Genomic DNA, 27,253 nt, shown 5'->3' on the forward strand with positions numbered 1-27,253 from the left:
TTAGATCTGTGTTATGGTAAACAGAGAAAGAGCAACACAACAACAACAATAAAGTTCTTATAAACTCTTAAAAATGATACATTTTATAAGTCATACACAAAGGACCAAATTATGAATTTGATATGTGCTAACAACCCATGCTTTCAGCAGGAGTAGTTCATGTGCATTTGAGAGATGACTATATCTCAAAACATGTCTGTCATGCACATAGCAAACATTAACTGGTGATATCAATGCTCTCCAATGGGTCACCCATTTGAATGAAAAAAACAAAACCCAAACCATGTGCTACAGCACCTAAGTACAATGAACCTACAGTGAGATTAAATCTTATTCACATCGGTTTCATATTGAGTTTAAATCAAAAGATTAGCTTCCTTCAAAAGCTGAGATTAGCTCAGTGCTCTAAAGTGTTTGGACTGGAGGCATCTTGGAACAATTTATGCACCCTTAATTCTGGGGCCTGGTGCCACTGACCTAGGCATGAATTACAGCAGTTTAAGGGCTGCTCTTACTTTTACCTACTGTAGATCTGTGTAACACAACAGTGTATAGCCTGATGCTGGCACAACACTCCCTGTCATCAATATGTCCTCTGTGTCAGTACTGAGTACAGCTAATGAAGGAACCAGTTGCTCATATTTACACCAGCTAAGAATGTATCTTGGTGGTGAAGTGACAGGGGGCAAGGGGAGGAATATCAGTGGTTAAAATGGTCAGAATCTGGCTCCTTTGCGCTATGTGAAGTCTACACAAGGACCATTTAAACAGATATTTTATGTGGCTATGGTTAAACTACAGTGTTCTGTTGACAGAAGTCACTGTTGGAAGAGGCTTCCCAACAAAATATCTGTCAACTGAGTGTAGCCACACACAAAAGCCAAGCTGGAGAAAGCTCCACTCTGTTAACAGAGGAGCCAGGCTGCCCAGCTGCTCTTTCGACAAAAGAGGCACCTAAAAGCACAGCAGACAGGGCTGCCCATTGTTCTGCATGTCCTGTCTGTCAGGAGAAGGCCCTCCAGAGTGTCATGGCAGATGCAGAAAGCTGCCAGCAAAAATGCTGAGTTTTGTTGACAAACTGTTGACAAAACTTACTTTGTGTGCGGAAGTTCCACCCGTTTTGTTGACAAAACTCAGGTTTTGTCAGCAAAACTTGCTAGTGTAACTGTAGCCTATATGTGCAGTAAAAATCACTGATTCATAACATTGAGCTAGGAAGACATAGAAGAGTTTTGACCCCTCTGTGCCACCAGGCCATAACAAAAATCTGCAAACAGGATACAGACTCTTCAGTTGAATAAGTTTAACAGCTCCAAAATGTTGTACAGAGTTACAGAACTATAGAAATAAACAGTAAGACTAACAGGAGGACACATGGTTATTAGGTTCAAACACTTGGCATCTTTTTTTTTTTTCAGTGAAACAGAACACCCACAATCTCACTGAAACCACTGGCCAGATCCAAGGTTTTGAGTCAGTCTCATTTTTTACACCACAGTTAGGAAAGGGTCCCTTTGACCTAAAATGTCTAGACACATGCTTATGGTGACTTTCACTGATAACAGATATAACACTGGAGATTACATGGTGCTGAAATTCAGGAAGTCACAGCTGTGCACTCACTTCCAAGAATCAGGTACAAAGCAAAATTTCAAACATTGGGAGTTTTTCCTTTGTTTAAAGCAGCACATCAAGAATTAATATTGTTGAATAGTAATATCTTCTTAGTGGTATTCCTGAGGAGAAGATTTTGGGTTGAAATGCAGGTGGGGAGAAGAAAATACATATACAGGGAACAATGTCTGAGGGGAATAGTAATGATGTGAAAATTTAAATTGGCCCTTCAAATGTCCACAGAATACTTTAAAGGTGTACACTTCTAATAAACAGGGCAATTAGCTAATGAGATAATTCTACTCAAGTCATAAGGAATAAGAAGTGATATTCTTGAAAAATAATAATTTACAATATTATTCACATACATAAAGTGGCATGAGTGATTTGAAAATTTCTTAAGAAGGGTAATTTCTTTTCAGCATGAGGATTTTCTCAAGTGCGACTGAGTCTGTCAAGTCTTTGAAAAGAGCATCCCCCTCTGGTGATGTCAAAACCTTTCAAGGGGAAGTTCTCTTTTATAAAGTTCTCTATATCATCCTTTTAGGGAACTAAATGATCACTTCAATGGGCTTATGATAATTTATATGAGTGGATAATATGCCCCATGGAAACTAAGGCTGGAAGCTATGTCTGAGGCTTTAATTCCACCCTTTCCTTTTCTACTTCTCTGAATGTGATCAAGTCCCTTTCCAAACATTTGCACTGAAGATGTCCCTGGGACAGCTCATGGCAGTTGCCTCATAGTTCCATTTACCTTATTGTTACTTGCAAAATCTTTAGCATCAGACAAGCCCTTCTTGTAATAGCTGTGATCAACTGTGACTAAGACAACAATCTCACTTTATAGATTTTCTCTGCTGTATACACACACAACTAGCATATTCCTGTATCCCGATTATATTTTCTCAAACCACAGTAAAAAAAAGCATTTTAAAATCTTTCTTTTCATAGTACTTTCCAACTCTTTACACATTTATTAGCGTGCTTTGTAGTTTTGCTGTTCTATTGTTTAGACAGTGAAATTTCCTAAATTGTCCACAGTTCTTCAGGTTGGGTTCCACTAACACAGGTATCGTTACTTGTTACTACTCTTACCTGAAGTCCCTCTACACTGGTGATATTATTAAAAAAAAAAAAATCACCACTTGCCATTTAATGGTAGCAACATTTACATGGCATTAGTGATTTTGCTCATTCAATGTATGAAGAATACTACAAGTACCAATGATAAAGTCAAACTCCACAATATGGTAAATGTTGATTTCTTTTTCTAATACCACCCAGCACAATATCACATACAGTATGCTTAAGTATGCATAAGATTGCTCTTTTTTTTTGCAGGCTCATACTTCAAGGTCCTCATTGTTTGCCACTGTTATATCTTAATTACAGAATTCTAGACATTAACTACAGTGGGGAAGAATCTATTTGGTCATATTGTGTCTCATACTACTAGACACCAAATATCGCCATCTGTTTTAGGAGCTTTACGACTCAGAAGAGTAGGCCTTGAGATGAAACTGTACAGAACATTTTCTACACTTTGTACAATCCACTTCCAAATGGGTCTAATATGTTTGCATGTACCTAAGTTCATCCTGACTCTCACTGTGTCATTCTACATAATTTACCTTGATCTTTGTTTTTGAAGTCTTCAATGTTGACATTTTCTGAACTGTTGCTAACAGAGCAGCACAATCCAATGAAAGAAGAAATTACCTTCAAGGACTGAGAGAACCCCAATACAAGGCTAGCCCCCTCAATTTTGTGGTTTTCAAAAGCAGGGCCCTTTCAGTTTGAACTTTTTGAAGTGCTAGTAAACAAAACCACTATTATGATGTAAATAGTTCCATGGGTTAGAGAAGAAATAAAAGGCACATCTTATGGGCATGGTTGCACAATGCATGCCATAAAATTCATGGTACAAATGCGTCTGCTCACACTGACCTAACTTATTACCTTTCCTTCCTCATTCTATTGACTTATTCATTGACTGGGATAAAAAGGAAACTGTAAGACACTTCTTTTTGTACCATAAAATACTGGTTCTAAGATTGGAGTCTGGAAAGCCACGAATGCCAATATTTCTAACCACTTAGCCCTTCTGTATCAAGAACAAGGTTAGCTGCGTGAGGAAAAAACAATTATGGTTTTAAAGATTTTTTTAAAAATTTCGAACAAACAAACAATAATGATAATACAAAATGCACTACAGTGAAACAGACTATTAGCTGCATTAGGTGTGGAAAACTGAGTATGTTGGTGGTAGTATACCTTCTATATCTTCTTCCTCCCCCAGAAAGAATGATGACTGCATCCTTAACTTAAATGGCCCACTTCCAAATATCAGTGAAAGGTCTGCACTTTAGGATACATCATTTAAACATCCTCTCCCTATCCCTTTCAGAAAGAGAAAGGGAACGCTCCTCCTACTGGAGCATTTAAAGGCTTAATCAATAACATATGCACACCAAGGGCATTAAGACATCACTTCTGTTCTGTTGAAGTTAACGGTCAATTTGTCCTTTCCATTGTATTCCTCTGTTCTCAGGATTTTATAACTTGGCAAAAATAGAAGACTGATGTTCTTGGCTGCAACTTGGCATATGCAGGTCTTAACCCAAGAACAAATTGTTTTATAATTATTCCTGAAAATTGTTTCAGTCTGTTATATTTTTCTTTTCTTGTCCGTGAAGTGTGAAAGAAAAGAATAACTATTTTTGATGCTTTCAAGACATTTTAGTCCTTCATCTAACAAAAAAATCAAGCACAACCTGATGTGTCAAAAGTGAATTTTAGAACACACATAATGGTGTCACACCTCTTGACTTCCAGAAGTACTGCTTATGTGAGGAAAGGCTCACCAAAGCAACTAAGAGATTCACTATCTGGCCCATATTCAGAAATGCAGGTTAGTGCTGGGGTTCATCTAAAAAAACTGTTGTGCATATGTTTGACTTCTAAATGATCTAAGTCATTCTAAAACTGTTTTAAAGGTGTAAGCTGGGGTGAGCGAACTTTTTATGCTGGTTCCAATTTTTCATGCCTGTAAGTATCAGGGTCTTTTCAACGTCTAATGTAATCCACATGGCCCTGGATGTGAGTGGCAGTCTCTCTTGCCAACAGTGGTGGCAGAGGCTGATTGTGCTGAACCCCCCATTAAGAAATTTCATGTCCCCCAAGGAGGTGTGCCCCCATTTTGTGCACGCCTGGGGTAAGCAATTACTTCATAAAAAGCTGCCTTAAATGGCATGAATTGTCTAAAAGAAGGAAGCTAATCTGTTTCACGGAACTTGCATGAGATGAAACTTACTGGCCATACTACCTACCATATGTGTTTTAAAAATACAAGGAAAACACATAGCAACAGAAGAAAGAAAACTGTCTGGCTGAGGACTTTCCATTCTCTAGTTCTGCATTTTTAACTCTGCAGACACTTGGATCCCACTGGACCTTTAAGTTTGTAGCTACTATCTGGAAGTTGGCAGCTTGTACTGAAGCCACTCTGCCTCTGCCCGTGGAGCCTTTGTTAACTGATAGAGAACTTAAGCTTCTGGCAGTCTTTGAAATGGATATGTTGGGTCAGTGGAAACAGTTGGGTCTTTTTGAACGCAATCATATTTTTTCTTTTCCTTTTAAAAATAAAGCTGCAAAAAGTAGCTGCTTCATCTTCACCTCCTTCTAAATGCTTGGTTTAAAAACACCCAACCCATTTGTGTTGACCTGATGAGTGAGTTTCAAAGGCAACTTCAATCCTCTGTCAGTTACAAAGGCTTTGCCAACAGAGGCAGGGCTGAATCAATGTAGGCTTCCCTCTTCCCAACAAGAGCAGCTCCAGACATTAGGCTCCAACAAGTTCTTAACATCTGTATGATTTTAATCGCACAATAACATGATCAACAATAGTGAGAAAACATCTGAACATTTCCACTGTTTTCTCCTGCTTTCACAGGCTTCTTGATAACTGATACAGCTGAGGAGTCCTGATGTTTGAAGTTGGACTAGATACTCTTATATTTCAGATATCTGACTTGCCAATTAGATTCTTGCTCTTGTCTAAATCCTTGTAGAACAATACGTATAAATATAAATGAAAAACAATAAGCTTCAAGACTGGAATTACTGTTTTAAATTTAAAAGAAAAGAATAGCGAAATTATGTACTGTTATTTTCACACTGTAGCAAAATATAAATGGGAGCAAGATATTCCTGAAACACTGCTGTGTGAATAAAAGTTCAATGATTTTATTAGTAATTCCACTAGTGTCCTACTTTAGAAAGGGGATATTGCACCTATAAACTCAATATACTAGGTATGTTGGAATTTGTAAAAATTCCAATTACTGCTTCAGAATTTATTGTGCACATATGGAATATAATACTTGTAAAAGAGAAAGGGGTTTGTGCCTGGTGCTGTCAATACTGTGAAGGATGGGGTGATTATAAAGCAAATTAACAATACTTTTAAATGTGCATTCACTTATCTTTCCAATTAAATCCTTGTTAAACAACTGCACAGACAGTAATGGTGCTTCTGCAAAGCACTGATCAAGACAGTTTTATTGTAATTTTTACTCTGTAACAATTAATCAAGTAGGCATTTTCTTTATTATTAAATTATTTAGTTAATAAATATTCTCAATTGGCTAACATATTTACAGTTTAAATTTTTGATTTTTTTATTCTGGAATCTATGTTTGAGGATGTTCTTGTAGTTGATCATAGGACAAATATTTTATTTTTGCCAAAATAATATCTGTTAACTTGAGATGACAGTTTTAATAATGAGTGTACCTTTTCTAATCTAGCTCAGTTTATCAATTCCAATATCTTTGGCATTTCTGTTACACATATCACAAACGTGCTGGTTTTTGCAGCAATGAAATATATAAACTATGTAAAAACTATATTTTTTCTTTTTAAAGTAGTACGTAAAAACTAAAACAACAGTAACTTGTGTTTGGCTGCTAAGATGTGTTTTATAGTTAAAACGAGGTATTCCAAAAGAAATAATTGCATCCAAAGGCCACCTTAACTGCAAATAGCAACCATTTTGCAAATAACAGATTGAATATAAAGAAAATTAGGAGCAGCCTTGTTTGCTGAATGAACTTGTAAAAACTGAAATGTGTATTTCTATAGTTAGTTTCCTTCAGCATACATGCGATTGCTTCAGATTGTAGTGCTTCCTTGAGATATTATGAACCCTTTACTGCTGTGTATTTTTTTAATTTAGTGCTTGTAAAAACTGCTTCTTAGATTCAGAAGCTGCATTCCTCTCTAGCCCCTAAATAGGTATAGCAAAAGGAAATGTGACAGAGTAAGTTTCACCATATCAGTGTGCCAGTGTATATCAGCCCTATTTTGGGAAGGGTAATTCAGTCTCCAAGATAATTTATTCTTTCTGTGCACACTAAGAAAAATTGATGTGGAAACAACATTGTTAATGATTTTGAAGTGCAGTGATGCTTTCTGTGAGGTGGCCACTGATATGCCACAAGTGGACTGGGACCACCATACATTTCCCATAGATTAACATATCTGTTGAAAACATCAGTCTCATTTTTCATAGGTTTGAAATGAAAGAATATTTAAATTATGTCAGCAGTGTCAACTAGTTGGACTGGATTCTAACATTCACATATACTGCTGTAATCTGCACCTGAGCATCACCTTGAATACAATTTATTCCAGTTTATCCTTTTCCAGAAAACCAGTGTAGATAATCAGGGTAATCAAAACCATGTAGTGCTAGCTGAAAACCTCAGAATTATCATAAAGACACTGGTGCTCCTACTTACTAAAGTTCACTTGACTATGTCCACAGTGTCTGGAAGCATTTAAATTTTAATCACCAGAGATTCAACTGGTAACATGAAAGTAGCAGGAAGAATGGACATCCCGGATGACTTCTGCATGCTAACATTAAAGCCATTCGAACAGCCACCAGTTTTTGAAGTTGCAGTTCTCAGATTGCTGTTATCTTGCCCTTCAGAAACACTATTCCTAAAACTTTTCTAATGTAAGAAAAATTCATCCATATTGGTCACCAATAGTCTTTGCAACTTCTAGCTTGAATGAATGGTGCTTAAAAATGATGAACCTTAGCCATTAAACAGTAAAATCAAAGACTCTTTGAGCTGATAGCACACATCATTCAGAAAGCAAGACTCCCTGACCTATCTCCATCTATGCACCTGTGTGAGGGCTAACACCATCTGGCATAAACAGACTTTCAAAGCTGTTTTAATGGGAACTGGGCATTCAAGTCTCTTATATAGCTTTAAAAGTCTGAGCCTGTACCTCAAGTATGATGAAATTGTATCAGCAAAGAGACTTAAACACAAAAGGTAGATGAAACAATAAAATATGTTATCTGTAATCTAAAGATAACATTTTTCTTAATTTACTTAACTTAATTTACTTCAACCATTTAGTAGAATGTTATCCCTGTGTCTACACGTGCCCCTTCCTTTTGAAAGGGGCATGTTAATGAGCAAGTTCGAAAGATGCTAATGAGACTCTGCAATGAATATGCAGTGCTTCATTAGCATAATGGCGGCCGCGGCGATTCAAAAGTGCGACTTTTCAATCGTGTGCTGCCCGTGGAGAAGGGACTTTCCGAAAGGACCACCCAGTTTTCAAAAGCCCTTCTTCCTATCTGGTGATTGGAACAAGGGCTTTCGAAAACTGGGGGGGGACCTTTCGGAAGGTCCCGTCTCCACGGGCAGCACGTGATTCGAAAAGCTGCACTTTTGAATTGCTGTGGCTGCCATTATGCTAATGAGGCATTGCATATTCATTGCAGTGCCTCATTAGCATCTTTTGAACTCACTCATTAACATGCCCCTTTCAAAAGGAAGGGGCACGTGTAGACCCAGACTATGTTTCCTAAGTGTTCTTTAGGAACATCATGTCAACTTTGTCTTAAGGTACTTAGTTACTCCTTTGGGTATTCAAATTTGACAGTGGCATAAACCAAAGGAAAGTTCTCCTGGTAGGATATTAAATACCAGCTAGGTGCTTTAGCTTTCTGACCAGCTTCACAAAAATCAACCTTTCTACTTTAGGTGGACATTTGATAGCTTTGAGTAAGCTAACGTTTGGATAGACAGATCTAGTATTCCCATGGAAGATTTATTTTTTTATTCTTCTGATAGTGTCAAGCAAAATATAAATATAAGGAATACTCTTCTTCCTGTTATTGGTTCTGCCCCTCCCTTTCCAGGGGAAATATGTTGCACAACCAAGTTACAATGATCTGGAAACCATGAGCCTGAGTGTACTCTCACACAAGAGCAAACGGGAGGAGAATCAAAAAGCACGTGTCTAGAAACAGAAGGGATTGACTTCACTATTAACCTACAGTTCAACCCAGGAGTCATACTTCAAATGGATCCAATAGGTCAATATATCTTTGTGTTCTTCTTTCTGCCATCTTGCTACCTGGCAGTAACATACAGCTATCACATGAAGGATCTACTTTTGCCTCACACTGTGAAGTCACAACTTAACTCTGATTATAATGGTCAGGATTCTTTACCTTTTCAAAGAATGAGAAAGCGCAGGCTCAACCACCGAGTTTCACTTGGCTTCTGTAACAAAATCGAGCTCTATCTCCTGAACTATGAGGCTTTCACAACACATATAGGCTACGTCTACACATGAAGCCAACATTGAAAGTAGCGACATCGAAAAAGGCTATTTCGATGAGTAACGTCTACACGTCCTCCAGGGCTGGCAACATCGATGTTCAACTTCGACGTTGCGCGGCACCACATCGAAATAGGCGCTGCGAGGGAACGTCTACACGCCAAAGTAGCACACATCGAAATAAGGGTGCCAGGCACAGCTGCAGACAGGGTCACAGGGCGGACTCAACAGCAAGCCACTCCCTTAAAGGGCCCCTCCCAGACACAGTTGCACTAAACAACACAAGATACACAGAGCCTACAACTGGTTGCAGACCCTGTGCCTGCAGCATGGATCCCCAGCTGCCGCAGCAGCAGCCAGAAGCCCTGGGCTAAGGGCTGCTGCCCACGGTGACCATAGAGCCCCGCAGGGGCTGGAGAGAGAGCATCTCTCAACCCCCCAGCTGATGGCCGCCATGGAGGACCCGGCAATTTCGACGTTGCGGGACGTGGATCGTCTACACGGTCCCTACTTCGACGTTGAACGTCGAAGTAGGGTGCTATTCCTATTCCCTCATGGGGTTAGCGACTTCGACATCTCGCCGCCTAACGTTGAAGTTAACTTCGAAATAGCGCCCGGCGCATGTAGCCGTGGCGGGCGCTATTTCGAAGTTAGTGCCGCTACTTTGAAGTAGCGTGCACGTGTAGACATGGCTTTACACTCCCAATTTACTTTGCCCCCTCTCACATCTAACCTTCTCTTCAAGGAAGACTTTCAGTTTGATTCCTGATTTTCCTATGTCTAAGACCCTAGTAGATTTGTTAGTTTTTAAAGTACCAATGGTCTCCTTGTAGTCTTTGCTGAAACAGGCTAACATGGCTACCCCTCTGAAATCTCCCATTTTTGTGATCTATTTCATGTGAACAACTATGATTCCCTCCCTCCCTCACTGAACAACTATCCTCTCTACAGTCAAATTTGCATTTAACGAATTTTGTAAAATTCTATGAAGTCATCCTATATTGCTTATGTCTATACATTGTAGCCATTCAGTCACTGGTTCCTGATGGTTTTCCCCCTGTCACCAGTCATATGGGTAATACTCATAGCTTGGGAAAGTGAAAAACAAATTCAAGGCAGACAAAATACCTGGACAATGTCTGTGTCTTTAGAAAAATGAAGATGATAAATGCTGCAAGTCCAGCCAGTCTTGAATGCTTTAATACAGAAACTATTGATTGTTTTCATAAATGTAGAACATCCACACACTTGCCAATAGGCACTAAAATAAATTTCTAAATAAACAATAAACACACAATACAGGTTTTTGCCTTGGGATGCTATAGAGCAGATTTTCAAACTAGCAAATTTTGCATGGATCGTCTTTGAAATAGAGAAAAGCTTCAATCTGCATATGTAACTTAGATAATTGTGCATCTAATTACTTGATTTGCATGTGCAAGAGTGCCCACCAAAAAAAAAGTGCAATTTAGAACCATGATTGGAAAGAAAAAAAGAGGCTCTTTATCTCTCACAGTACTTTACGCTAGAAGAAAGACCAGGGATTGAAAAGCTGAAAATACTCCAGCAATGGGAGAAATTGAATTGCTATTTGACTGGAACTTGAACAGTAATACATATGATTTGAATACTCTCTCTCTCGGTCTCTGTATATGTATGCACACACGTGCGCACACACACACACACAAATGCACACTCACACAGAAACACACAAATCTCTGTCTTAGCTTGGTTTTAGATGAATTTTACAGTTCAATCAGGGCTAAATTCTGCCCTCGGGAAATTCATCAACTTCAGAATAGTGACATCTTTTACTTTCATTCAAATGAGAATTCACAGAAATATTTTAGATTGAATTGAATGGATTTACTTATGATAGGAAGGAATTTGGTCCACAGAGTTTTGAAAAATGTCATACAGTTTTATTCACATTCATAAAGAATTTCTGATATATCTTTCAGAAACAATCATGCCATGTGCTACAAAGCCTCAATATTATTGCAAGCCATAGAATCATAGAACAGGCATAGAATACTAGAACTGAAGGGGCTCTTAAGAGGTTTTCATGTCCAGTTCCCTATATTTATGGGAGGGCCAAGCAATATGTACATCATCCCAGACAGATGATTGCCTATCCTGCTCTTAAAAATTTCCAGTGATGGAGATTCCATGACCTCCCTAGGCAATTTATTCCAGTGTTTAACCACCCTGACAGCAAGTGTTTTCTAATGTTCAACCTGCAACTCCCTTGCTGCAATTTAAGCCCATAGTTTTTTGTCCTGTCATCAGAGGTTAAGGAAAATAATTTTCTTCCTCTTTTTAACAACCTTTTAGGTATTTGAAAGCTGTTTTCATCTCTCCTCTCAATCTTCTCTTTTCCAGACTAAACAAAACCAGTGTTTTCAATCTTCCCTCACAGGTCATGTTTTCTACCCCTTCAATCATTTTTGTTGCTCTTCACTGAACCTTTTTCAATTTGTCCACATCTTTCCTGAATATGATGTCCAGGATATGGTGGCCATATGAGGCCTAATCAGGTAGAGTAGAGTGGAAGAATTACTTCTTATCTCTTGCTTGTAACACTCCTGTTAATGCATCCCAGAATGATGTGCATTGGTATTTTTTTAATGCAACAGTGTCACACTGTTGACTCATATTTAGCTTGTGGATCACTATGACACCTAGATCCCTTTCTGTAGTACTCCATCCTAGAGAGTCATTTCCCATTTTGCATTTGTAAAACCAATTGTTCCTTCCTAAATGTAGTACTTTTCATTTGTCCTTATTGAATTTATTCCTATTTACGTTGGCCCATTTCTCCAAATTGTCCAGATTATTTTGATTTATAATCCGATTATCCAAAGCACTTGCAGCCTTTCCCAGTTTGCTATTAGCTGTATACTGTATAGGTATAGTATGGAATTATCTAAATGGTTGATGAAGATATTGAACAGAACTGGTCCCAAGTGATCCCTGCATAACCCCACTTCTTATGTCTTTCCAGCATGAATGCAAACAATTGATAAATGTCATGACAAATGACAGAGGAGTGAGCAAGTACAAAATTAGGGAGGGATGAAAATGAAATACATTAATAATACCAAACACTTATATTAGAGCATTTATACCATTTTACATGAGTTAAGTGCAAATATGAAATGACATAAGAAAAACTTTTCTAACCTCTATTTACAATAGTGAAATCCAATCTGTAGCCATGAATAGTTCAAGAAAACAAGGATCGTTTTACCCTTTTTTCTATTATTACCTTAAATTAAAAATAACAACGTAAACTTTTTAAAAGCGTTGATCACTCAACTAAAGCTAACATGTCAACAACTGTTGGGAACCATGGATGATTTTCCATTATGACAACATATCTTTACTATTATGAAAGATCATGAATCTAATCCTAACAAATGCCCAGATCCTTTATTGAGTGAAATCCTAGTTCCATCAGCATCAGTAGGATTTTTGCATTAATTTTAGTGAAGTCAAGATTCCATTGGTCGTACAAAGCCCTCAGAACCCCACAGGATAAGGCTCAACTACACTCTTAGGGACTGAGGACAGATATAGAGGAGTGAAATCCTGCAGGTGGGATTTGCACCCTAAAAAGAGTGCAATCCAAAATGCTGCAGTTCAGTGCTCAACATGATTGGCCTTGTACCAGGTGGTGCCCCAGGTGAGGAGTGTCTCTGGCATGCTCCTAAATTTATCAGGTTTTGAAAATGTTACTTTATTGAATGCCTCATGGTGCTCCAGTGGTGATTTAAAGTACCTGGGAATCTGGCTGCTGCCACTCCTGTGACAATATCTGGGAAGCCAGATCTTGCATCCCATTTGAACTGCTTAGTACCAGGGCAACTGGGGAAATTTAGAATTAACATTGATTAAATTTACTAATACATTTCTTTCGGAATCTTTATTTTAATGTGGGAGATTTTATGTCATATCTGATATGCTTTATTTTAGGTCAATTACCCCCATACTGTCTACAAACTTGTTCCACCCGTGATGCTTATCAATTCCTTTACCTAATAGTGATGGTTAAAACTTACCAAAAACAGGGAAGTGTACAACACTGTGAGTGGCTTTGAGATGTGTTTGCACACTAGCTGCCTAAATTAGCTTCCACACTTCTAACATATTATCTGTTGATGATTGCTGGAGTGGTTTGTGAAAAAAGAATGAAATTTTAAAATAAAATGTAATTTGAATATTGGGTGTATTGTATTTCTGGTTCTCATTCGCTCAGTTTCTTTACAGTTCATCTTTCTTCCTTTCTCAGGGTGAAGTTCTAATCCCACTGAAGTCAACTGGAAATCTTCCATTGATTTCAATGGAACCAGAATTTCTCCCCAGTTTTTATGTTTCTGTTTTATCAGCAGCTGTATTTTTGTATTCCTGTGCTCTTTCTTTGTTTCCTGATTTTTTGATTCTTGGGTGACTTCTCACAGCTTTTGTTTTACATTCAATATTCAGTTTATTTTCACCTTTCACTCTTCCTATTTTATCTCTTTTCTTAACCTGTTTATTAATTTCCTGATTTCTACATTTGCCTCCTTCTTGTTATTTTGTTAAATTTCTTCCCATCATTTTTTCTTTTATTTTCCTTCTCATTTCCCTTACTGTTGTTTTTTTCTTTTTTTACTGTGCTCTGTTTTCCTTTTCTCTCTCCTGAACCTATCTCCTGCTTTTGTTGTTTGTTGTAGGCTCTCCACCATTCCTTTCCTCTCATTCCCCAAAATGCAACTTATCATTCTGTCCCACTATTGTACAATAGATTCTGAAATAGTGTCATTTGACAGTTATATACTGAACAAAATATTACCAGGGTGAAGGAATCACTTACCCTGATTGACAACAAATCGTAACTTCTGTATTGTTGCCAGATTGCCGCTAACTCTGTATATTCCGTCGACATTCAGACCTAAGAAGGGAAAATATATTTCATATTGGCTCATGTGAGTATTCGATTTAAGAGGACTGTCAAGAAAACATAAATGTCCTAACAAATATGGGAAAGAAAAGGACAGTGAACTACTAGATAATAAATCACCTGACAAAGACCAGTATTATGATGCCTATGGACTGTTTAAAAAATACAGAAAAACTGAATTGTACATTAACTCAATTTAACCCAAAATACTTTATTATAATGTGTAATACATATCTCAAATGTGTACTGAAAAAGCAGAGATATTTTATTAGGCTTGGAAAAGAGTAGTATAAGAATTAACTTCAATGTTCACATACTAATACAGATACCTGCTAAAAGATACATAATATACAAAATCAAATTTGCTAACATATTATACACATAGTGATAGAGAGATAGCCGTGTTAGTCTGTATTCTATCAAAACAAAAAAGCAGCATTATCTCTTGTGTGGAGTGGTCAAGGCTGAAGTTGATGAAGGAGTGCAGATTGTTAAAGTCTCTGGTGGAATTCTTCTAGAGTCTCTTTACCGTGGGTCCAAATGATAAAAATGTCATCCATGTATTGTAAGTCAAGGAGGAGTAATAGGGGACAAGAGCTGAGGAATCGTTCCAACTCAGCCATGAATATATTAGCATATTGTGGGGCCATACAGATGCCCATGGCAGTGCCACTAATCTGGAGGTATAAGTTGTCCCCAGACTGGTAATAATTGTGGGTGAGAACAAAGTTACATAGTCCACACACCAGATTAGCTACTGAACCGTTGCACGCACTTACATGCTTCTAGCTTACATCCTGCACACACCACACGATTACATCTTCAACAACCATTTATAGAGAGAATGTTCGGAACTAACATTCATATTCAAATTCAACACATTAACGTGTTTGAAGAGGGACCGCAATTACCTGACTCATTAGAAGGATTCTTTTACATACTTTGATGTTTGACCTAATTCTTCACTTCCCTACCCCATGCCCACCCCCTCTCCATTTTTCTGATTTGCAACCTGCATAAATTTTTTTCTGATTTGTCAACCTTGATAACCATTTTGAACCTTTGTGCTTCATATCTTGAGTCTGTTCTGGTAAGGCTATGATCTGAAGAAGTGGGTCTATTCCATGAAAGCTCATCACCTAATAAATTATTTTGTTAGACTTTAAAATGCCACAAGACTGTTTTTTTTGTTTGATATTATATGCATATTATGTATCTTAAGCATTTATGCTAGCTGATATAGCAGAACTTCTCAGATAGAGGGACAGGCTTTTTGAGTTGAAGGCTGTGAATTGCATTTCTGGTCTTGTATGTATTCAGTGAGAAGATTGCCATGTAACCATTATATGTAAGGACATGTATGTATATTAGAGACATGTGTATGCTATTTACAAAGCATTTTTATTATGCCACTGTTTTGCACCAAGTTGATTAAGTTTAATGATTTAATGCCGTGGAAGTTTATTGCAAATAATGAAGAGTATGTCCAAGGATACCTTAAGAGTCCCATTTCTCCTTTAAATCTGATCAGGTATCATCTTTGGAGAAAACTATCTCCTACAAGAGGGTTTGCTGATACATCCTTTTGAACTTGAAAAACAAAACAAAAAAAACCACACTCAAACTTACTTGTCAATACATGTTGTGGGAGCATGCTGAGGCACACAAGAACCTACCTCTCCATTCCTGTAAGAACTGCCAATCTCATGGGAACTTAAGAAGAAATCTGCATGCTCCAAAATATAACTCATACCATGTACTGCCACTTGAAATGTAAAAGTTGCAGATTGGCAGGCTGCAGAGGGGAGTTTAGTGGAGAGCCACTGCTACAGAATGGAGTTGTAGAAGCTATTAATCACTTGGAACCCAAGTCTTAGCCACATATTTTTTATGAGAAGGTTGATTTTTTTTCTATAAAAGAAACTCGAATTAATTATCATCAGTCCAGCACAGGCTCAGTGTTCCTCTGATCTAGTAAATTAAATTCTGTTCTTATGGCTACTTACTGAACATAACAATATCTAAGAAAACAGATCATTTTGCAAAATAGGGCATCTTTATAACTCACATAGTATACCACAGAATCAAAATTCAGATGCCACTTGAAATGATGAGGGGGTTTGTGCACATGACTTATGAAGAGATGTTGAGGGAGTTAGGCTTATTTAGCCCACAGAAGAGAAGATTGAAGAGGGGATTTGACAGCAGACTTCAACTATGTGAAGGGGGATTTTAAAGAGAATGGAGAGAGTCTGCTTTCAGTGGTTAGGAGATGGCAGAACAAGGAGCAATGATCTCATGTTGCAGTGGGAGAGGAGATGAGGAAAAAACTATTTGACCCAGGAAGGTGGTGAAGCACTTGAATAGGTTATCCAAAGAGGTGGTGGAATCTCAATCCCTAGAGGTTTTTAAGTCCTGGCACGACAGAGTCCTGACTGTGATGTTATAGTTGGGATTGGTCCTGCTTTGAGCAGGGAGTTGTACTTGATGAGTTCCTGATGTTTCTTTCAACCCTATGATTCTGTGAAATTTAATAATAACAGGTCAATAAGACACAGAGGAGGAATTACTGGGAATCCTACTACCACCAAATGGGAGAATTGACAACCTGTTTACTACAGATGATGTGAATGTATTTTAGGACTTGGACCTTGAAATTAAGGCCCTGGAACAAAAATGTCCCCCCTGATAACACTAGTAAAACCCCCATTTACTTGAAAGGGGGGCAGAATTCCACCACAGAGATTTTAAATGGTTTACAGGTCATCAGCCTTCAGGCTCATTCAAAAAGATTCTTCTGTGCATGCAAGAAGTAAGTAAGGGAAAGTGGTACAGAGCAAAAAGTGTCTTGCTGAAGCCTTCTTTGTTTTGAGGGAAATTGGGTAGTCTTGGTAGCATCTTCAACTGATTTTTCTCACACTTCCAAAAGATCTGAGTATGGTTTGGTTAGAAAGGCAGAAAACATTTTCAGGCATTTGCGGCAGTTCTCATCCAATCGTTAAATATAATGAATCAGTTCTCCAGCCTTCGAGGTAAAGAATGAGCATGCCAATGCCATATATAGAACACTGTGGATATGTCTACACTAGCCCCCCCCTTTTGAAATGGCGGATGCTAATGAGACACTTTGGGATATGCTTATGAGACACTACAATGACTATGCAGTGCCTCATTAGCATAATAGTGGCTGTGGCACTTCAAAAGTGCCGCTGTCAATCACCCATAGATTGTCTACATGGGATCCGATTTGAAAGGACCCCACACACTTTGAAATCCCGTATTCCTATTTGGTTAGGGCATAGCTTGTCTACATGGGGTCCTTTTGAAAAGGACCCTGCGTAGATGAGTCTTGCGCTATTGAAAGCAGCACATTTGAAGTACTGCAGCCACCATTATTCTAATGAGGTACTGCATATTCATTACAGTGCCTCATTAGCATCTCCCAAAGTATCTCATTAGCACCCCCCTTTCAAAAGGGTGGGGGGCTAGTGTAGACTTAGCCTGTATGTGATAATAATCTCTCATATTAGTAGCATCAGTTTGCAGTAACATAACCATCTTGGTATCATGCTATATAAATTATCTGAATCAAATGAAAATGACAACCTACGCTGCAAACTGGAGGACATTCCATCTTGCAAAATAATCTGTAAATTATATGTACATTATTATTGTTGTTTACTTGTGTCCTGAAAGGAGGTCTTATTAGCATTTCATCTGGATACTATACAATATTCAGACAGAGAAAAGCTTGAAAAATTCACAGCAATTATAGTGTTTGTGTTCCATCAACTTTCTGCTCCATAAACTTTGAAAGTAAAGTTAAACCTAAGCAATATAAATTGGTGGATTTGGACATCCCTTTTGTTACCATATTATCCTAGCTGGATTGGAAACTACTTAGTTTGGAAATCAAATTAGGCCAAATACAAAGTTTTTTTTTCTTTTTTTTTAAAGAGAAGATTCTTCTGTTTTGATTCTATGAAAAATTTTCAAAGCAAATAATTTTAAGGACACCTTTACCAAGAATAAAAACATCACAATTCTGCTGTCAGTGTTTCTTGAAGGCAGGCTATAAATATTTAGGAACAAGATTAAACAAATGTATTTTCAAAGTGTCCTATCTGGTGCTGGTATTAAAGGATAGTGGTAAAGAACAATTAAAAAAATAATTGTATTAAAGTCAAACTATTTGTTCATCACATGCTGACCTTCTTGTGTTTCAAAATGGTGTTTATCATGGAGAACAATAACTGAGTTTTTCTCTAGAGGTTACAAATATTTTTTTAAGAAGCTTATTGTAGGATGGGCACACAATTAAGTATTATCAAACTAAATGGTGGTCAAAACTCAGTGCAAAGAATGCAGCTGTCTGAAGCTATTCCCACCATAAATCTTATAAACTCTCCAGAAAAAAAATTATGATAACAAATGACTCCAGAGTTTACTCAGTTAGCTACCAGACTATGGACAGAGTATAACAATGCTGTTGTTAAAAGCAGTCATATATTATAGACTAGGACAGTGGCTCTCAAGCTGGGGTACCTGTACCCCATGGGGTACTTAGAGGTCCTCCAGGGTGTACATCAACTCATCTAGCTATTTGCCCAGTTTTACAAGAGGCTTGCACAAAAAACTTTATCCAAGTTGGTACAAACAAATTTCATGTGATGACTTGTTTGTACACCTCTGTGTTTTACACACCCAGATTTAAATACAATATTTATATTCTAGTTCATTTATTTTGTAATTGTATGGTAAACATGAGAAGGTAAGCAATTTGTCAGTAATAGTGCTTCATGTGCTCAAATTTTAAGATAGTAGCACAAAATAGGGGTGCAAACTCATTACCTTAGGATTCATTAGATCAGGAGTGGTCAACCAGTTAGAGATTAAGAGCGAAAATAGCTGTGGATAGAGTTCAAAGAGCCATATATTATATATCTATTTTTATCTAATGTATCTATTATATAGATACTTTAAAAATTATATATCCTATATATAGGATATAGATATAGAATATGCAATTTATTTTATATATTAGATAGATAGATAGATAGATAATGTTGCTCAATGCTCTCCCTTCTCCCCCAGAGCCAAGTACTCCCAGCTCCCCAGATCTAACTCAATCCCTCTCCCTCCCCCACAGCCAAGTACACTCAGTCCCTCTGCTCTAACCCCATCCTCCTCCCTTTCTCCAGAACCAGGAGTCCCAAGACTCCCTGCTCTAACCCAATGACCTCCCTCTCCCTCAGAGCCAGGAACTCCTAGCTCCCTCCTTCCTTCCAATTCTAACACAATGCCCGGGACTCGATGGAGCTGCTGCTACTACTGCCATGTGCATCTCCCTTCAGGCACTGGGGCAAGTGTGCAGAATGGCGGTAAGCACTCCCAGTGCACAGCTCTGAGTGGAACTGCATTTATTGGTCAAAGAGCCACATGAGGCCCAAGAGCTACAGGCTGGCCACCCCTGCTTTAGAACTTATCTGTTATCTGAAAATGTAATGCTTTCCGAGTTTCATTCAATTTTTTGAAACTTCAGACTTTAATAGGCACTCTTACACACTTTTTCTTAACAGGAGTGTTGTGAGCAAGACACAAGAAGTCATTCTTCCACTCTAATCTGAGTTGTGGAGAAATTGGAGAAGGTCCAGAGAAGAGCAATGAGAATGATTAAGACTCTAGCAAACATGAGCTATGAGGGAAGACTGAAAGAATTGGGCCTATTTAGCTCAGAAAAGAGAAGTGGGAGAGGGGACATGATAGCGGGTTTCAATTCCTAAAATAGTATTACACAGGAGAGGGAGAAAAATTGTTCTCCTTGGCCTCTGAGGATAGAACAAGAAACAACAGGCTTGAACTTCAGCAAACAAGGTTTAGGTTGGACATTAGAAAATCTATCAGGGTGGCTAAACACTGGAATAAATTGTCTAGGGAGGCTGTGGAATCTCCATTGGTAGAAATTCAAGCATTTGTCATATGTGTGATGTTCTGTGTAGGACACCTAGAATTGTGAGTAACTGTTACCCTCTCTGCCTCAGAAAGCATGAGTTTTGATGCTGCTATTCGTGGTGTCTGCTTTGCAGGTAAACACTGCAAGAGTCTATCAACCTAAACCTCGCATTATAGATTAGACTATTAGCTCCTGATTCTCTCTATAGTTCCCAGTTGACTAGTGACTCTTTATGTCAGGGAACTTTTTTGGGCAAGTGGAGTGGTCATATTGCTTTACAGCCCCTTTGTACCAGTGCAGGGCCATTTTATAGGCCCAGTCTCTAGCTGATGCAGACCATGAATGCTCCGGGAAGATTTCACATTTAAAAACAAACAAAATCAACCAACCCAATAGCTCAATACGAACTGTCCAACTAGGCATTCCAAAGTTAGATATTGGTGTGAGGGCTTGGTGAAACACTTCAGGAATAAAGACAATCCCTTGTCAATCTGCTTGAAAGAAATAAAAGTGTGCAATGTGATTTTGTATTTTAACAATGTTGTGTGACATGATCACAGAGAGATATTGTGGAATTCCAACATGGAGAGACGCAGATTTTTCTTGCAGTGATAAATAAAAGGGGCAACAAAAGGAGATGGAAATCTGATTAAGAACTGCACACACTAGACAAACTGGTCAAAACCTTTGATTTATGTGTGATAGAAACCTCAGGTGTCTGCATCTGGATTTTAACAGTTTCTAGGTTGTACCTCCTTTCTTCTCACCATGCACATACTAGTATATATACTTTTGAAACACTTAATAACTTTGCACTTCTGGAAGCTTTCACTTTCTGTTCCTAGATAATTCCCTCCTCTCTTCCTTTCCTTGTAGACATCTTGACTACTACCAACAATACCAGCCAATTCTCTTGCTTCATATTTTAAAATCAAGGTAGGAAACCCAGTAATTGAACATCATCCTTAAATGATAGCGACACCTGAATTAAATAACAAAGAGTGCATATTTAATATACAACATTTCAATAATGTTGGAATATTCTTTTCCATTGAACTGATGTATTTTTATGTGTCTGTCCATAAACATTTTATGTAGTTTACTTTGTTCCTTTTCATAACACTTGTTGGCAGATTGTTTACTTAGACATATTTGATTAATGGAAGAAGGTCAACAACAGTATAAAAACATGAGTGCAATTTAACTAGTATTCAGCTCATCAGCATACAGCATTATAGCTCCTTATCGCAATCAAGTTTGATTAACCTTCCCCTCAGTTAGAAAGAATTTTTCTGGTGCCCTAGAAGTTCGTAGTTTCCTAGCGGAGGAACAGCAAGACTTATTCAGAAGGTTCACTGTAAAAAATGAGAAAACTAAACTTTGAAGGTGTTTGTTTAGAATGTGTTAAAGTTACAGCAAACATGCAGTATGTTTATTGTAAAAATGAGTTGCCATTCATACATATTCTTGCTGTATTTTTATTCTCATGTTTTTTGTAGCTAAACAAAGTGACCTCATTGTTTTCAACTGCATTTTCTCTTAAACAGCGGCTTGGGATGTTTGAGATTGAGGAATGTGGGAAAATGGATTCCCAAGCCACGTCTGTCCCCTTTAATTCTGAGCTGTAATTTTTGGCTTGGCTTGAATCACAGTCATCACATTTCAGTTTGAATCTCTCTGTAAAATGATCTTTCTTAAACATTTCTTTCACTCATCATGGGATCAGAAACAAAGCCATTCTAGTCTTTCAGCGAAACACTTGCAAACGTCTTTGAAAGAAAAGAGGTTTTCATTGCCTGATTGTCCTCTTTGTGAATCTTGTCATCTGTATGCCATGAGCTACAGCTATTTTAATCTGTTTTTGTTTGCAATACATTTGGTGTCTGCCCAAGAAAATGCAGGTGATTCTAATTAACTTACTGCTGAAGATGTGAAAAAAAAATCTGAATTGTGTTACAGAAAATTATACACTTAAAACCTTCTCTCTATTATTTATAATGTCTTATTAATGAAAATGATTACATGAATATTTTTACCACCTGATTCATCTTTGTTCACTTTTTAAATCAACAAGATTTATGACAAAGGAAAAAAACAACAACTTCCAAATGGAGACCTTGTGCACACATTCCAGCTCTTTGATTTAACTGGAATAGCATTTTAAAACATAACATTACTTTATTTTATGAAACATGTTTTTAAAAACCATATGATCCAGTTTCTGCCCCTTAAAACCTTTAAAATGCTCTAAAGACCAAATTCTGACCTTAAAATATAAGCACTTAATGGGAAGATTTTGTCATTCTCTGAATACTGCAAAGAGAATATCCATTCTGCTCTTTTTTTGCTGGATCTGATTGTGAGTAGTGTAATACTTTTAATTTTGAGCTAGCCAGGTCCAGCAAGGCTAGTGTTGAACCCATGGAAAAACATAAACAAAGTGCTTTAGTTTTTGGCATGTACCTCGTTCTAGCTGTCTAATCCAAATGGTCTTCCAGGAGTTACAGTGGAACTCACAGCATGAGGGCACTAGTTCTACTTCCTTCATGAAACAGACACAGCTCCAATGCCTCCAAAGCTGCACATAGCCAAATATGAAAAAAGATACTGACCTACAGTGCTGGGATCCAGACAACTATTTAGCATGAGAATTTTCACAGGAATAATCAAGTAGCAAAACTTCTTTCCCCTATCGCCAAACAAAATTAAATCAGCTTAACTAGCTAGTAATTCAAACCCACCCAACGTATCTACACCAAGCGAAGACATATGTTCCAAACTGGAGGGAGCCCAGAAAGCCAGTGACCTGCTGTGATTTCCCTATCTTTTATGCAGAGTGGTCTTCTGCCCCTCTGAGCTGAACTTGAACATCTGGGGTATCAGCTACTCTGGCAATGCAGCACATGGGTATGAAAACTGATTTCTCCAGTAGGCAGTTCCCAGGCAGTTATGATTTTATAGGTAAAAAAAAGAAATATATGTGAAAACCAATAGGCAACCAATACAGATCCGAGAATGTGGGTACCATGTATTTCTGTCAGATACAATTGTTAATCACCAGTTTACTGCTTTCTACTGGCTACTCTTCCTCCTTGTGTGCTCTCATGTAGCACACATTGTCATAGTCTAATATTAACTTGATAGAAGTATGGATAATAATAGTGAAGTCTAGAAGAAACCCAGTATCAGGAAAAAGAAGGTTGTCACCACTGACCAGGTACAGATGGAAACAGGCAATTTGACTATTTCCAAGAGATGATCACAAAAGAGTAGCTGGGGATCGAATACATGGGGTGGGGGGAAGAAGGAAGAGAGTGTATATATATATATCACCAAGAAATATGTACAACATTTCCATGTCTTATATACCAGCTGTTCCCGGTAACTTCTCAAAACATGTATACTGAAGAATAAAGCATGCATGACTGATATTTACTGCAATATGCTTTATTCAAAATCCCTATCCATATCTTTTCTGTCACATTGGCTGGGTCTACACGTGCCCCTTTCTTTCAAAAGGGGCATGTTAATGAGTGGGTTCAAAAGATGCTAATGAGGTGCTGCAATGAATATGCAGCACCTCATTAGCATAATGGCAGCTGCAGCGATTTGAAAGTGCGGCTTTTCGAGTCACTTGTCGCTTGTGGAGACAGGACCTTCCGAAAGGACCCCCTGGTTTTCAAAAGCCCTTCTTCCAACCACCAGATAGGAAGAAGGGCTTTTGAAAACTAGGGGGTCCTTTTGGAAGGTCGCGTCTCCACGGGCCGTGCACAATTTGAAAAGCTGCACTTTCAAACCGCCACGGCTTCCATTATGCTAATGAGGTGCTGCATATTCATTGCAGCGCCTCATTAGCATCTTTCAAACCTGCTCATTAACATGCCCGTTTTGAAAGGTAGGGGCACATGCAGACACAGGGATTATGTCCTCAAAGAGTTAAGTAACATGAAAAATACAGGCTCAAGGTTATATCTCTCATGGATGAAAATACTGCATTTATGACTCAATGTTATCCTTTCATTGGTTTATGGACCCCAAGCCCTCAAGGGAATGTCACAACTCTATATGATATCCTTGAGTGGTACACTTTGCTTTTGGATTTCTTATTTAGCCAAAAGAAATTTAAAAACACATGTAGCCTGACAACTCCCTACTGGCTACAGAACTAAAGAGAGTCAGGAGCATAAACTATTCCATTAAAAACCAGCTGTAAGGGATGCTTGCCAGACTGACTCAGGATCAGCCTGTTTCAGACACTAGCATGCACAGAATTGCCAAATCCTCCCACTTTTGTTAGGCCACGCCCCGTTTAGGGACCTATCATCACAAACACTAAGCCTGCTTTTCCTGTGCAATAGCAGAATACTAATGAACATTGCCCTTGGGGGGGTGGGTCTAAACTCAGTGCTATATTAATTTCGGAGGGAGCTATGCATGGAACTGGAAGGGCTGATTGATACAGCTCTTTAGGCACCCCATTCCTATTACTGCCAGTGGAAATAATGTAGTGCACAACAGGGACAAATCCCGACTCTGTCTTTAACAAGAGTCAACTCCTTACTGCCATTTAGGCTGCCTCCTCACCAGGCTGACCAATATTACGGCTAATATGGCTCTGATTTGACAATGGTGGAACCACTTCACAGTTGGGGGCCAGAAATCTGCTAGGGCAACTGTTGGATGGGGATCTTATTTTCCCTGGATATTGATACCCCATTCCCAATTCTTGGCCTGCGGATGTTACTACAGATGGATAGTCATTCAGATTGTGTTATATCTAGGAAGAAACAGGATAGTCACTAGGAAGATTGCTGATTTCCCTTACTTTGGGCATTGAGAAAGGTCAAGGTCAAGTTGAGCCCAGTGTTCTTCTCTCCATCTGACAACTCCAGTCTGGATTTGCCAATGGGAAATGGTGCTCCTTAAGGAATTTCCAGGTGTCCCTCAGTTGTCTGGAAAGAAAGAACCTTTGACTTTGGGGGTGGGTACTGTGTACTGTACACCATCTCTACATCTTTAATGTCATTCTCCAGTACTGCAGACTGAGAGAGAGAGAATAGATCTCTGTTATGGGGAAGACAGGATGTGTTCACTGAGTACAGAATCTGATGGCATTCAAATAGTTTGTCACATCCAAGGAGCTGTGTTTGGCTCCCTATAATGAGCAAACAAACCAACGCAGTTAATTCTAAATTTTGCAGGTAGCTAGAAACAACTATAATGGCAGAATGGGACCTTTAAACTGGAGATTTAGCTCCTGTTTTTCAAAAGGTAATTACCTTCAGTTCCCATATTTCCCATATAATGAAATGGGGGCATAATTTTACAGGCATGTAAATGTCTGTTGGATTTTTAAGTACATACCAGTAGTTAGATGTCTATATAAAAGTATTTATACTCTTTCAAAATTGTGTTTGTGAAATGGGAGGGCTGTTTTAAAAGTCAGGTCCTTAATTCTAAACCCGGTGACAGGTATATGTTAGTGCAACAGTGCATACCTTGCCAAATCAGCCACAATGCAGGATTTTACACCCCTGTGCAAAATTTGAACCTCATTTTACAAAATATTCAGGCATATACATCAACATACATAGTCTTCAAAATTGTATATCTGGCTATTCTATAAATATGATGACAAATGAGGGCACATATTCATATGATGTTATGTTTACAAGACTGTATTTTTCTAGCATACATTGTCTATATTTATATGTAGTGGTGACACAGAGTATGTCTATGCAGTATTCATTTCAAAATAACTTTGCTAGAGTCTACACAATGCTTATTAGTTGGCTTATTTCAAAAAAGGTAAACCTCTTTTTGACTACATCTATACTTGCATTCCTCTTTTGAAAGAGGAATGAAAATGAGGGCAAACAAAAATGCTAATGAGACTCCCATTTACATATCTTGCACTTCATTTACATAATCTCTTTTTGGAAGAGATTCTGTCAAAAGAAAGAAAGCAGTGCAGGCGGGGCTCTTTAGAAAATAAATGCCATCTTTGAAAGTACCCTTCCTCTGAAAAGAGATTATGCAGATGAAGCACAATATATGTAAATCAGTGCCTCATTTGCACTTTCGATTCCCTCATTTGCATTTCTCTTTCAAAAGAGGAATGCAAGTGCAGACATAGCCTCCATGAGGAACAGGCCCTATTTCAAAATAGGAGCTGTGTAGATAGGGAAGCAAGACTATTTCAAATTAGCCGTAGTGTGTCCAATTGCTCTGTTTCAAAATAGGCTCTCGTGTGTAGATGTTCTGTTTCTAAACAGCTGAAGACTATTTTGAAATGCATTTTGTGTGAAGTAGCACTATTTCAGAATAAACTATTCTGAAACATCTCTTCTGGAATAGCTCACTTTGAAATAATGCTGCTATGTAAACATACCCATATTGCTTTTCCTCTCATTCCTCCAATGGTCTCATTGCTACAAGTCACTTGCAAACTTGGTTCTGCCTTCCTGTGCTTGCCACTTCTATAATTTTGGCCAAAACTGTTTGTGGATGGAAATCCACTGAAGAAATACGTATGAAAAGAAATTGAACAAAGTCACTAATGCCAATAAAAACTTCTAGAGAGTCCTCAACTAGGTTACAAATACCAGAAAGCACTTCTGTTTGGAAACTGGAAGGTAGCTTCACTATTTTGACAGAAGTAACTCCATGGACCTTTGGAAATGTATTCAAGGCCATGATTTGAGAAGCCCTATTACACTGCAAAGAATTAAATAGCCCATGAATTAGACTAGGAACTGCTTTGGTACCATATGTCAAAACTGGTCATTTTGAGTATTATAACAGTTTTAAACAGAAGAAATCAGCTTCTATACCTACCATATTCAGATACAAAAATATTCAGGTTGAAACACAAATAGTGTAACTAAAACATAATGGAGACCTGAAGCAAACAGTGACTTTTGAAAAGAAATAGTTGAGTAGTCTCCTTTACGTACAGCAATGAGTACTGAGTATTTATTATCTGAAATACATACAGCAAATATTGCATAGAAATATTAAACCAGATCAGATGTTAAGCAGCTGCATTATGGGTGCAATTCTTATTGGATCATCCCTTTTCTTTATGC

The 27,253-nt window shown here is 38.1% G+C and overlaps 1 protein-coding gene across 1 annotated transcript in view; it reads right to left on the reverse strand.

Annotated features, from left to right (window-relative positions):
* Positions 1 to 27,253, reverse strand: part of ARHGAP15 (Rho GTPase activating protein 15) — a 500,572-nt gene that overhangs the window by 133,913 nt on the left and 339,406 nt on the right. The window contains exon 11 of the mRNA XM_075001536.1: positions 14,126 to 14,203. Within this exon, the coding sequence (XP_074857637.1) occupies positions 14,126 to 14,203 (78 nt within the window). The remainder of the gene's footprint in view (positions 1 to 14,125; positions 14,204 to 27,253) is intronic.

The sequence above is a fragment of the Carettochelys insculpta genome, chromosome 8, assembly GCF_033958435.1.
Source record: "Carettochelys insculpta isolate YL-2023 chromosome 8, ASM3395843v1, whole genome shotgun sequence".
Taxonomy (NCBI): domain Eukaryota; kingdom Metazoa; phylum Chordata; order Testudines; family Carettochelyidae; genus Carettochelys; species Carettochelys insculpta.